At 43.2% G+C, this 13,023-nt stretch overlaps 5 protein-coding genes across 5 annotated transcripts; 1 reads left to right on the top strand and 4 right to left on the bottom strand.

Annotated features, from left to right (window-relative positions):
• Positions 1 to 506: 506 nt before the first annotated feature.
• BYT42DRAFT_617402 (uncharacterized protein) lies at positions 507 to 2,297 on the bottom strand (the record flags this gene model as incomplete). The annotated part of the gene is made up of 5 exons (XM_051572179.1): positions 507 to 838; positions 912 to 1,128; positions 1,263 to 1,305; positions 1,377 to 1,489; positions 1,551 to 2,297. The coding sequence occupies 5 exons, from the start codon at positions 2,295 to 2,297 to the stop codon at positions 507 to 509; spliced, it is 1,452 nt and encodes a 483-aa protein (XP_051419612.1).
• Positions 2,298 to 3,142: 845 nt separating this feature from the next.
• On the bottom strand, positions 3,143 to 4,639 carry BYT42DRAFT_503112 (uncharacterized protein; the record flags this gene model as incomplete). The annotated part of the gene is made up of 7 exons (XM_051564879.1): positions 3,143 to 3,515; positions 3,567 to 3,826; positions 3,896 to 4,014; positions 4,096 to 4,176; positions 4,229 to 4,314; positions 4,375 to 4,483; positions 4,546 to 4,639. The coding sequence occupies 7 exons, from the start codon at positions 4,637 to 4,639 to the stop codon at positions 3,143 to 3,145; spliced, it is 1,122 nt and encodes a 373-aa protein (XP_051419611.1).
• Positions 4,640 to 4,874: 235 nt separating this feature from the next.
• On the top strand, positions 4,875 to 7,777 carry BYT42DRAFT_617400 (secretory pathway protein Sec39-domain-containing protein; the record flags this gene model as incomplete). Its single annotated transcript, XM_051572178.1, has 3 exons — positions 4,875 to 6,702; positions 6,770 to 6,929; positions 6,994 to 7,777. 3 exons carry the CDS (start codon positions 4,875 to 4,877, stop codon positions 7,775 to 7,777), a joined length of 2,772 nt encoding a protein of 923 aa, XP_051419610.1.
• A 2,158-nt stretch (positions 7,778 to 9,935) lies between these two features.
• BYT42DRAFT_503303 (rab-GTPase-TBC domain-containing protein) lies at positions 9,936 to 10,736 on the bottom strand (the record flags this gene model as incomplete). Its single annotated transcript, XM_051564892.1, has 3 exons — positions 9,936 to 10,110; positions 10,196 to 10,227; positions 10,341 to 10,736. 3 exons carry the CDS (start codon positions 10,734 to 10,736, stop codon positions 9,936 to 9,938), a joined length of 603 nt encoding a protein of 200 aa, XP_051419609.1.
• Positions 10,493 to 12,311, bottom strand: BYT42DRAFT_106921 (uncharacterized protein). Its single transcript, XM_051562080.1, has 4 exons — positions 11,180 to 12,311; positions 11,067 to 11,113; positions 10,877 to 10,983; positions 10,493 to 10,762 (listed from the first exon to the last, which is right to left on the bottom strand). Exons 1-3 carry the CDS (start codon positions 11,886 to 11,888, stop codon positions 10,903 to 10,905), a joined length of 837 nt encoding a protein of 278 aa, XP_051419608.1. The 5' UTR covers positions 11,889 to 12,311; the 3' UTR covers positions 10,493 to 10,762; positions 10,877 to 10,902.
• Positions 12,312 to 13,023: the final 712 nt, after the last annotated feature.

Below are 13,023 nucleotides of genomic sequence, written 5' to 3'. Positions count from 1 at the left end.
TTAGTAAACTGTAACTACACAACGGAGCATGAAGAAGTAGTGGATGTATTAATGGAAACAAAAAATGAGGTTACACGTGACGGATTATGTTGTGAAAAATTTCACGGGCACAGGGCAGTAGAGGATCTTGTGGATGCATACAGAAAAATGCTTTTTGATAAAGGACAGTGGATGGTGATGCGGGTTTAGTAAACAATGAATGGATATCGAGCAAAATAGGAGGTGGAATGGTGGGTATAGTAAAAAAATAAAATAAAAAACATCATTTTCCTGAAAATAATGAACAATGGAGAACGAGAAGGAAAAAAAAAACAAAGAGCATATGCGCGAAATAAGGGTATCATAAAAAAAAGGCAAATAGGTCGAAATAAATCAATGAACAACAACAAATGAAGCAAATAAACGATGGGCATAGCGTTATAAGTAGAAACAGGAAGGTCAACCAGAAAAAACAAAAGACATCAAAAACCGGAAATGGAAACTGAAGAACATGATATCACTCATTTTCAATGCTGCCATTTCGGTTGTTCAAAATCTTGACTTCTTCTCAGATGTGAAGGTCTAGCGGTTGATCGTGGTGATGTGCGTTGCAACGGTGGACTGTAAGGACGAGTCGTCGTGACCAAGATGGCTGGAGAGGACGCACGTGAGAGCGATCGTTGCATAGGGGTCCTTTTGGGTGGTTCATGAGCAATAAGCGATTGTGGTCGAGGACGCGTCGGTGTGGTTCCCTGTGATCCACGGCGTGAAGGTCGCTGTTGTTGACGATTGGATATCGTACTGTTAGCTGGGCTTATACTTGGGGGCATAGATCGTTCATTGCTTATTAGATCTTTTACTAAGCGGTGACAAGAAAAAAATTAAAAAACTTTAGTATGTGTCACATCAGTTTTTGTGACCGAATCACTTACGGTTGAGTTTGTCAGGGTACGATGACTCTTCACCGTCATGCGGGTCGTAATGAGTCAGTACTTTACCACTGGCTTTGGTCTTTTGCAGTAACGCGACTTCGGCTTGCTCGATCAACCCTTGCAACATGGACCGTAATCGCTGAAATACTTGATCATTTTCTATTTCCTCATCCGTCAACACGTCAGACGCCATGGATGTTTCAGGTAATCCAGGTGACTATAAACAAATAAAGCACAGACGTCAGGCACCATTCTTTCATCGATCACGCTGAATATAAACAAAAAATGGACAAAAGGGACGAAAAAAGAAAGGCAACATCAAGTTGGCAAGTTAAAAAAGTTTGTTCGTACCTCGGGTGCTTTATCTGATACTGGGGTTAACGGCCCGTCATTCCTGTGATGTGGTAGCACACATTTAGTCTTTTTGTAAACATAAGCATGTCCAAGGGCGGACGTCAAACCTACATCATCAAACGCTTCTGGAGTTCAGTAATTTGGGCGGCCTGTCGTCGTACGGTGGCTTCAAGTGTCGTATTTAAAGCCAAGAGAGATGTCTTTTCAATTTCGAGGTCGGCGATCTGTAAAGAGAAGAAATCGATAAATGGTATGCCATAAATCTCAGGAACTTTGTGTACGTACTTTTCGATGAGCCCTGGCTTCATCCAACCATGCTGCATAATCATCCGGTTCGCCCTTTGATAGAAATTCACCTTTGCCGTTCATGATGGTACCGTGTTTGATTTTAACGACTGTTTTTGCCGGTGGGTCAACGTCTTCACTTTCATTATCGTAACTGTCTGTATCATCTTCGTCTTCGCTCTCGTTGTCCTTTTCCTCGCTATATTCTTCTTCTGATGACAGTGGAGTGGAGTCATGGTCTGTATCACCATCTAAGCTTTGCAAGTCGGACTCTTCCTGATCCTGTTCATCATCACTGGTATCCGCAGGCGCAATCGTGGGCAGCGTGGACTTTAATAGGTTGGAATAACTTCTAGGACGTTGTAAAAGTCGCTGTGGCAAAGAGACTTTGTTGACGACGAAAGCGGCGGAGGAGGGCGGCGGTGATGGAAATTGCCCTGATCCGTAAGGTGACCAAGTGGGCGGAGTATGGTTAAAGAAGGATAAACCAGACGAGAAACTAGAAGGACTGAAAATCGTGGGCTGGACTCGATGAGACGAGGACGAGGATGTCGACGAAGCGGTCGATAGTGTAGACAATGTAGACGGGGACGATGAAGCCGTGGACGATGAGTGTGAAGCATCGTGCATGGGTTGATTGACATGATGGGGCGACATGGGACGTCTGAAATAGTTGAATAACGGCGATGAAGGACGAACGATATTGACGGCCTTTGGAGGAGGCGGACTTTGCTCCTTTACGAACATGGTTATATTTTACAAAGATATATATAACAATACCCTGTTGGTAAAGAACAAGACAAACCAAAAGAAAAAAAGAATAAGATAAAGAAGAAAAAAAGTGTTAAGAAGGGGAGTTAATTTGTATAAAGAAAGGGAGCAGGAAAAAAAAGAAGAAAGAAAAAAAAAGGTTTTTGTTTTTAGGGCTCTAAAGAGATTGTTATTGTTTTTCACACTCAGGCATTCTTTGCCTGCTCAACACAGAAAAAAACAAGACCATCTCCACCCTCATATTCGGCAACTGTTGTGTGATTTATTCCGCTGTGTGTCACCCTATTTATTCATGGCTCACGCTGTTTCTCTCGGGGCGCGTTTCCACCGGCCGCGTTTGCCGATCGTTTCTATTGGGTAGATTCATCAGTAGCGCATTCCTTTTTTTCCTCTGCCTTGCTTCTTTCGTCATTCTCCGCTTTGTCTTTTTTTTTCCAACTTACTTGGCATCTCCTGCGGCTTTGGAACATGATCTTTTCCTGTCTCGATTTTATATTGCAGCGTCATTTTGTCAACCACCTTCTTCAGTTCAAACATGTTGAGAATCGAGGATTGTAACTGTTCAAAATTTTGGCAGACGGACGCGGTCGCCATGACAGGTCGTGCACCTGATATTGCCCCAAATCATGCGAAAATTTTCGTTAGTGACTCCGGTTGAAAACCAATGTTTACGCTTTTTCATTCACATCTCATTATTTATCTTGCTACTTTTTTTTTTTGGGGGGGGGGGTAGATGGTGATGCGAGAGAACAAAGATTGTGTATTTCTTACCGATACCAAGTTCTTCCAGCACTTTTAGCACCTTGGCTTGCATCGCAGGTTTAATCACCGTCCGTCGTTGGCTGAGAGAATAGACACCTGGCGTCAATTTCTCCTTTTTGTCTGGAACGGCATCTACTTTTTTTTGTCGTACAATGAAAATCTGCGTTTCTACCGTCATTTTCACACAGCCCTTTTAAGGGTAAGCTGTTATTCATCTTACCTTCTACTGCACTGACAGGGGTAGTGGACGCGCTTCGCTTTTTTCGGCTGGTGGCATCATCGCCACTGGATTTTTTTCGTTTCTGTTCCTGAAGGTTCAGCGAGGGTCGTGGTCCACACGAACAGAATTGGTAAATAACCTCTTTTCTCACCTTTGTCTCCGCCGGTGAGCTGCCTGTTACACCCACATGACCACTGGCTGCAACCGTTGGACTTGTGACAGCATGAAATGATTCATTGGATGAAGATGCAGACGGTTCCAACTGCAGTGACTGGAGAACATGTTCTCGTTCTTTTCTTAATCGTGCTTCATTCTGTTCTATCCGCTTGGATTCCACCAACAAGGCCTCCTCCTCTTCCATTTCCACTTTGGTTCGCTTAAATAATGTATTCAGGGCTTCCTTTCGTTCAATCTCCTTGTCTTTGTCGAATTGGTAATGTTGAGCCAAGGACTGCCAGTTGTCGGATGTGGACCGTGCTTTGAGTAATTGGCGATAAACGTTGCAGTATCGAGCTTTCAGGTCCTATGCATAACAAAATACCATATTTGGTCAAATAATCTACCCCCAATTATATGCATCTGGGAAACTTACTTCAACGGTTCTTTTCTTTGTCCCAAACTCGTACCGATCCTCAATCACAGGAAATCGAAGATCGTACTGTTGACACAGACGAAAGAGGTAATCGGTGTCCTCTTTGGTCCAGTCCGGATCTGCGATTTGACCACGCATTAGTGTTTGCAAAAAAAAAGAAAAAAAAAAAAAAACCAGAATTTCACGATGAATCAATTCACCTTTTAGGTATTGATCATATTCTTCAGCGGTATAAGATATCTCTTTGGTACCGTCATCCAATACGGCAAAGGGATAATCTACTGGATCCGGTCAGCGATGTGATGGTTGCAACCACATATTCCAAAACTGTACCGTCATTTTTGGTATCGTTCGCTTTGATCCAATGGTGCAAGGTAAGCTCGTCTGCTCGCGCAGGATTTGTAAATGGATGTAGTACCCTGCAAACTGACATTAACTACTCGTTCTCGATTCCGACGTGGACGTTGATCCAAGCTTACCAGGGCAATGCTTTCTTTTTGACGTTGAATTTCCCTCGAAAGGCGGGCTGTACAAAGGCAACAGAGGGTGTTCCTCCTATTAATGAGTAGAGTTCTCGACTAATACCCTCTATTGATCTCTGGTCAGAGGAGGAGCGGTTTTATGCATGTCCAATGGATCGTCAATTTTACCAGGCCGTTTCTCAACGGGTTGTTTAAGTCGCCGTACGACCGGTTCTGTAGGTTTCTCGATCTGTAATATATCGCGAATATCGGATCCACTCATCATTGTTGATTAATAGACTATAAAGTAAAAAATAAAGAAAAGAAAAGAAAAATGATTAATTGAAAATGATGTCACGGCGATTACAGCAGATAGACGGGGGCGGTCTTTTTTCCCTCTCTATTCTTCTTTTTTTTTTTTTTTTTTTTTTTTTGGTCAACTTGCCATCGTCTTTACCTGCATAGACACAGGCTCTTCTGTTGTTTCTACTCATATTTTTTAGCCTAAAGCGGTGGCAATGGAGCAAGCAACGCCGAAAGACTTTTTGGACCACTTGAATCAAGGACATTACCAGGCTGCACTGGATCTTGGCAACGAATTGCAACTCGACACGGACATCGTTTACAAGGCGCAATGGAAAGCACGTCGACAACAACGCGAGTTTGCTTTGTTACGTCAGGATGTCATTGATTTGCAGTTAATTAAAGATGATGCGTGGGTAATCAGCGAATGCCTTGAGACGTTGGCAGACGACCCAGACGTACAGTTACAATTACTAGACCTTGGTAAAGCTCGTGTCGAGGAACGAACCGAGGTCGTTGCTCAGCAGTTGATACACGATAATATGGCCATTCATACAGTCAGTGAAAACGAAAAACAATGGCTGCGAACGCGTCTGTACTTTTTACAATACCAAGACCGTTTCTACACGTTCCGGAAAATATGGCCCAGCCTTGCAAAAGACAAATCGTTTGGAGAAGCGTACGGTCAATTTCGAGATGCTAACCTGATTGCGCAAGCGATTGAATTTGCACGTCTTGGACAACATAAAGCGCTGGATGCCCTGTTTATGCATCACGGTTCGGATATTCTACCTCAGCGACTCTTTATCCTATCTCAAATCTCGGAAACCGCCGATCCCAGTAGTTTTGATTTGCCTCACGCTTCCATGGATCACGAAGATCGTTGGCTGGAAGAAGCTTGGCGCCAGCACAAAGATATTGTAGAAATGCCCATAATACGGACGGAAATCGAAAAGTTTGTACCCGAACACACCGCTTACCTTGCCAGCCTCCAGCAAAGCGTTTCGTCCGTCGAATACCCTACCAGCGCCAAAGTCATTGCTCAATGGTACTTGGATCGAGCTTACGCTACAGACAGGATCGGATTAAGCAGCCAAGCGTTAGAGTTGCTTCGCTATGCACAAGTCATGGGCGTGACAGGCATTGAGGATCACGTAGCAAAATTTGAATGGTTATGCAAATTTATCTATTCCGGCGCAGTCAATGTCAGTGATCGATTAATTACGTTCCAAGAATTTGAAACGTTGGCACCGTATGAAGTCCTCGAAGGTCTACTCATTCAGACAAACCCTTCAATGATTGTGGAAGACATGCATCGACAGGTACTGCCTTGGTTGGAGGTTTGCCGCAAGCGAATGCTCCAAGCTCCGGAGGAGAATGAGGACGAGGAACGGGTGGAATTTTTACTCTATCGATGGCTTCTCGACGTGTCCGCTCAGCATATGGATTGGTGCTGTGTCGTTTTTGAACATTCCAAACCGACCATGGGAGTGGATGAACGTATCGTAAAAGACGATCTTGACTTATCCAGACTAGCCCTCGCCACCCTCTATTCCAACGAAGGCTCGATTGAATACTCTGTTCGTACCTTTGAGTGTTTACCGATATTTGAGAATCCGGAGCAAAACCGAATGGACAACGAAACAGACGACATGGCCCAACTATTGCCTGTAACAGGCACCGCGCTCGGTCTATTCACCGCTTTGCAATCCGTAGGTCCATTTGGGTTGACCAAGATGATGGATACGCTTCAACTGCATTTGGGATCGGCAGAAGTTCTGGCCCGGTATCATGCAAGTGTACCTTTGCGATGGTTCCTTGAAGAGCAAACATCGGCATCGCAACGCCAGCTCTGTATTCGGATGGCATCCCAGGCCGCGGGCGGCGTGGAATCCGGCGGTGTACAATTCGATAATGACGACGATTGGCGAGATCTACTGGATGACATGCTGCGATTGTATGATGGAGGTCAAGGGATCTTTGGGCTTTTGTCTACCAAGGAAATCCTGGAAATCTTTTTTAGCTCACTCTTGCGATGTGGCCGTAAGTAACATGATTGCCTGGATTTTGTCATGATTGGTGCCAATTGACCGTGTATATATTTTTGCAGGATTCCGCTTAGCAAAAGAGTTCATGACACGGCCCGACCGAGATCGATCGCTTGACATTGAAACGGCGGAACGACTGGTATTGGATGCTGAGCACGAATTCTTTGATAATGCGACTTCTGGCAACATGCATGCTGGCAGCATGAAGCAGGCTATGGAATGGTAAGGGCTTTTTGGTGGAAATTAACCGTCCAGTCGCCTCCTTATTCAGCCTCTTTTTCTCTAGCTTGAAAGTACTTCCACCCACGCAAGCCATCAAGCGAGATATGCACTTGATCGAAGCAACCCATATGCTGATTTCCGAGTACCAAATACGAGATAAAAGTGGGATGGTCCTGATGCCTATCCAGATACGCCAATGCAAAGAAAAGCTGGATCTTATATCGAAACTTATTAATACCCGCCGTGGAATCTATCGGCAACACGAAACTGTACTTGAACTCACTCGCAAACTAGGTTTTGAGAATGATCCACTGGTTGAAGTTCGCACACTTGCCATGCTGGCCAGTGCTGCTCTTGTGGACGAAGACTATGACACCTCTTACAATTTGTGCCGTATGGCGGTAGACAAAGCACAATCGGATTCGACTGTGGATCAGACCTCAGCCTCTGCACGCGAAATTAATCAGGCCGTCTGGCAGATATGCTTTAATCTCGGTAAAATTGATGTATACCAAGATCTGGATCGACGTCTCGACATTTTGGCCATGGCTCTGGTCCTTAGTCCGGTGGAATACGTGTCGGATATTCTGAATGTATGGCGTAAAGTGGATGCCCAGCGACCCGATACATCTCAATTCGGGCTTGCTCAATTGGCCGATCTCCGTCACGGTTCGCAAAATCAAAATACTTCTGGATGGCAAGGCTTACTTGAAAGTGCCAAGAAACACCAATGGTTACTAGGCGATTTATTATCAGCCGTCGATGGCGCAAGTTCCCCATCCCCTGATCGAACAGGACGTAGAAAAAGAGATCAATTACGCGAGATGGTGGGAGGCTGGCTATTCTAGCCGCGGGCGTGACACTGCGCGGTCCGCCTCACATGTGCTGCCCGTTCCATATGCGCATCATCTACTTCGTTAATAATAGGTATCAACAGTTTACTTTCTATATGACTCTATTCTTCTATTACTTTGCTTGTTGTTGTAAGAAGCGATTTTTTGCCCAATGTCTTATTTGCCTGCACGTACGAAAGAAAATTTAGTGAATGTGACTATAATTCGTTCTGTTCATTGCAACTATTCCAACTCCGAAGAATATGGTGCTGGTGAAACGGGGTCCATTGTAGATTTAAATGATACGAAGGTGTTGAAGGAAAGTGGTATCAAGTTGCCAAAGGTGATGAGGGATATGTTCAACAGTTTACAATCCAAGATTGACCACGCAAAACTTGGTGATCTAAAATCGTTGGCTACTTGCACTACGGTAATCAAAGCTTACGCTCACTTTTTCTGTATACATCGTATTTAACATAGAAGCATATGTAGACTTGTCTTGTTCATTTCTTCTTATGGATTCACCGGCGTGCTCGTATGTAACTCGTCTGTCAAGATACCCTATTGCGAACCAAAGTGGAACAGTACATGCATTAGAAATTTCTAAGGATGTGCCTGGATTTGGTACAACTTTCTTGCCTGCCCTTGTAATGGCTTGGAAAGCTAAGGAAGCTGTGAAGGCCATGATGGAGCTTTTGACGCATGATGTAGAAGATGATAACCAAGATTCTTCTTGGCTGGAACAAGCATTCGAACCAAAAAAGGTTTGATTATGCCTTCATGCTCAACGTCTACAGACGATAGGTCCCCAAAGGAATCGCGACCCACAAACAATGCACCAGTCTAAGTTTTCCCGAAGGTCGAGCTCCATACGTGCGCTTATATGGTCAATGTTGTTGATTCGAAGGATTTATAAAAGTAAAGATCAAGGATGGTACTCAACTTTTATGTTCAGTAACTCTGATGTCAAAATGCATATAAACTCTTCAGCTAGTCTGATTACATAGTTTGCCCCTGACCCTTTATAAATTGGATATTGCACAGACCAATAGATCTGCCTAAGAATTATATTAGGAACGTTCAGAAATAGATCAAGTCTTAAAAGGCTAAAGTAGGCGAGAAATCTAATGTGGTGATGAATTCAATAATACGATGATAATGTATCGGATTTAGCCATTATTGACATTGCCATAGTTTATCACCTTGTAATACGTGTGTATTAGGCCATGACCATTCCCTCACACACGATACCTTGGTGACAATCCCCAACCAGGTGCGTTATTGCTCCAAGCACACTCCTTGGTGTTGCAGTGCTAGGTCCATGGGCTTATCCCTACATATACTCTTTGTCTTTTTGTTTTTTGATCGTCTCATTGTTCAATTGGAGAGACTTCTGGAGAATATGGGGAATGATCAACAACGATACCATCGAGAGTTAATATACTTTTCTCATCAATTTGACTATGGATACTGTAGTAGCATAACCCATAACGAGATAATGTCCCCTCATATTTGGGATGCCTATCCACTTCACTCAAGAAGCGTCAAGGTCTACAAGTTCCGCGTTAAACTTTTTTGCCACTTCATACAACAGCAGATGGATTGCTATTTTAATTTAATGCTTCTCCCCAAGATACGATGGCAATCTATTCATGTGGAAAATGCTTTCAAGATTTGCGCGATAATGTTTGACCCATCGCTGGACCGATCAAATATAAAGTACCTAATTGTCTTCAGCTGCCGAAGCACTTGAGCATTTCAATAAAACATAAATGAAAAAATCTGCTTTTATCGTCATCAGAGTAAAACGTGCATCATCTTAAAATAACTCCATAGCAACATCTTCCCTATGCCTTTGAGCTGCAGCTGGAACCGTCGTATGAAGTTACGTTTCATTCAGCATGAATTTTGTTTCTAGTGAAAAGATGGATTCAATTTCTACGGTGCGAATTTATTTTACATGAATTTATTTTGTTGTCGTCATTAGTGTTTGTTTTCCGCCAGAGGCGAATTGGCTTTCTTGAAAGCGTGTACGCTTCGCTTTTCGCCGTTCTCGAATCAACTGTCTGCTCTCTTCTATATCTGCCAGATCTACCTTAAATGCGTGTTTGGAGAATACGCACTATAAGAATAACATTTGAAAAATCAGCTCCACTTCTGTTCAATAATAGGTTTATTGAAACCATATGCATAAAATTACCTCCATGAAATAATGACAATCGATAAGCCGTTTAGGTGTTGATTGCAATATGTGAAAAACGTCGATGGGATCGTCCAAATGCCGTAACTCTTCTTCATTTAATTGTATGATAGTCAGAGCCACTTGGAACATAATATGGTATCCTTCCCTAACAAGAGATAAAAAAAAACGAGTTAAGAAACACCGATATCGTTGACTAAAAGCTCAATTTCATATGGTACTAGAACACTTACATGAAAAAGCAATCCCAGATGCGCAGCACAGTCTATTTCAAGCCTATATGAGAAAACATGGCATCTCATAGACAACCCCGCCCTCCCCGGGCCTCCCCCCAAAAGAAAAAACAATCTTTCTCTAGTCCCTGTTATTTCTCCTTACTTCGACTGGTAGTATATTAATAAATAAGGTCAAGAACCAATGACTGGTCACTAGAGTGATCGGCGGTAATCCATCGGTTTGCTCACATGTCCAGAAGGAGCTTCCTCCAGCAATCTTCGCCCATATTTCTGGCATCTTTTCCGAGATCATCAACATCAACACCGTTTGATCGATATTGGCTCCCTCCATGGTCACGTCATATACATTTTCCGGTAAATAATCATAAACAACGACCTGAAGCAGCCAGAAAGCCTCTTCTTCCGAGTCTACGAATAACAAAAAAAATCCCACCAGATAATTGAGAGACTGGCAATATCCGATGTGCGGTGAATAGATGCTGAAGGCCAGAAGCACTCTTTGTAAAGCTTGCAACTTTGGGTTGGTGTCGGGGACCATGGAAATTGATCCGTCGCTATTGTTTACTGCGCAGGAAAATTGAGAATTGTCCGGAAACGTACGATGAAGATCTGCCCCGGAAAACGGATTGTTTAATAAACTGCTGTTTTGCGCATAAAATATGTAACTCAGAGCTCTACCTCGACTTATGATCTCGGCGTACTCGTTATGTTCTCCCATGGCGACTGCGGTCTTTAGTAACGACTCGTATAAGCCAGCATTCGCTGCAATTTTTTGAGCGGCCCCGCTGTAATGCATCCACACCTGGTGAGAAAAATTCAATATCCGCCATACCCGAAAATAACACCTTTTCCGCCCATCACGTCTCACCTTTCCCCTGAGTTGGTAAGGAACGCCTTTTCTGACGTATTCGTGTACTGTTGTATAACGACCCAAAAGGTAAATATAATCAGCATGTAGTGCTTGATTCGCCGCAGACTTACGAGATTTATCGGCCAAGGGCCACCGTTGGTCATGATCACGCAAAAGTTGCTGCCATTTCTGTTCTTGTTCCAGCAGGATGGGATAATAATAATCGTCGAAACGTATCAGGTCTTGGAATGAGATCCATGATGTGACCCGCTTGAAACCATAGACGTCTCTAAGTATAAGACTGTTAAAGCGACCGTTGCTTTTGTACTGTAGGACACGGACAACGCACCTTTCCAGGTTGGGCGGAACTGAAATAGGTGGGCGGCGGGATTCCATCTCGCTCTCGTACGTGTCAAACTGATAGCATCCCAGACTATCTAGCGATGTATTGCTGCTAACGCTGTTGAAGGAAAACGATGAACAATGATGAGGAGACTCGCTCGGATCGATGCTACTAATCGTTGGTGATGGAGAGACCAACAATCGGTTGTCTACGGAGGAGAATGGACTGGAGCTCAAGGTTGAAGTGGATTGATGTATGGTCGATGTACATAGCATATCGGGTTTATTGACAAGCTCGGTTTCTGAAGATAAAGCAAGCGCTGGTGATGAAAGGGCAACGGGTGAACTTTTGGACGGAATTGGATTCGGGGCAGTTTCCAACCAAGTATGCGTTCGATCGTCATGGGAACCACGTCGCTGGAGTAGATTGGTTCCAAACCAGGTTTCAAAGAATTTGGAGAATCCATAGCTTGGTTTCTGATGCTCGGAAACAGACATAATATGTGAAATACAATGATGAACAAAAAGTCAAAGAAGATAGGGGGCACATTGAAAATGATGTTTATTTTTTATATAGATTTTTAGTAGCTCAGGGGCGGATGAGTTGTCGACGGTGGAACATCGTTTCTTTCAGGAGTTGACAAGACACCAAAGCGCTTGGGATTTTGCCAATCTGTTAGACTGCCTATAATGCTCATGAGTCATTTGTGTGAATTTTCATGGGTCTTTGTTATTGCCTTTTAATGGGTCACCCCCAACCCAACTTGCGAACTTGGCTGATGGAGAACCTATCAACATCTTGACAATGGAAAAAGAAAGAAGACGCCACGGTTGGCTTCTTGGAAGCAAATTTGAACTTTGTCATAGCATCATCTGCGCTTGATTCGATGTTTGGCAAGGCACATCACGCTCAAGTACCATGCTATTTCCGAACATTTTCATATTATTATGCTTGTAACCAAGCGAATAATGAACTTTTCTTTTGAGATCTTGTTATTCGTATCCTTATAAATAGTAAAGCGGTTCCATGCGATCTGTACAAGGCTCGGTATGCGAGTAGGTCATGAACTTTACTATTTGATTTTTGTACATACTGGAAGTTGATATGATAAGCCTGTCTTACCACAAATCATTCACCGATGCAAGTTATTGTTACCGAGTCACAGATGAATATTATCATAGACAGGCTCTTCGCCTTATTTGTTCTAAAGAAGAAAAAAGTATTTTGTTGCTGGCAGAAAAAACAATTATACTGTCATAGAAAAAAGGCCCTAATATTAGGATATTGACTGCTCGGATCATGGCATTATTGTGGCATTGTCATTTTCTTCATTCTGTATCGAGATGCGGGATGTTGTTGTGTTTTTTTTTCTAATACGGTACGTCGATATGCAGGTCCATTTTTTCCGATACACAATAAAAACATGCGGTAACCAAAAAGATATTGCTTGTATCTCAGATTTTCTTTTGATGCGAATGTTTCTTGGAGTTTCTTCCAATGATCTCATCTGGTCCTGTTCTTGGGGAAATTTAACGACAAAGTCATCAGCTGTCCGAAAGCTGGGCCCAATGAAAAGTGTGAATGAAATCCTGCAACGAGATAGTCACTAACACCAATTAGTATTTCTGTAAC

Source organism: Radiomyces spectabilis, assembly GCF_025331425.1.
Source record: "Radiomyces spectabilis strain NRRL 2753 chromosome Unknown BYT42scaffold_13, whole genome shotgun sequence".
In the NCBI taxonomy this organism is placed as follows: domain Eukaryota; kingdom Fungi; phylum Mucoromycota; class Mucoromycetes; order Mucorales; family Radiomycetaceae; genus Radiomyces; species Radiomyces spectabilis.
The sequence above is the reverse complement of the archived record's forward strand: the minus strand, read 5'-3'. Positions and strand labels throughout refer to the sequence as shown.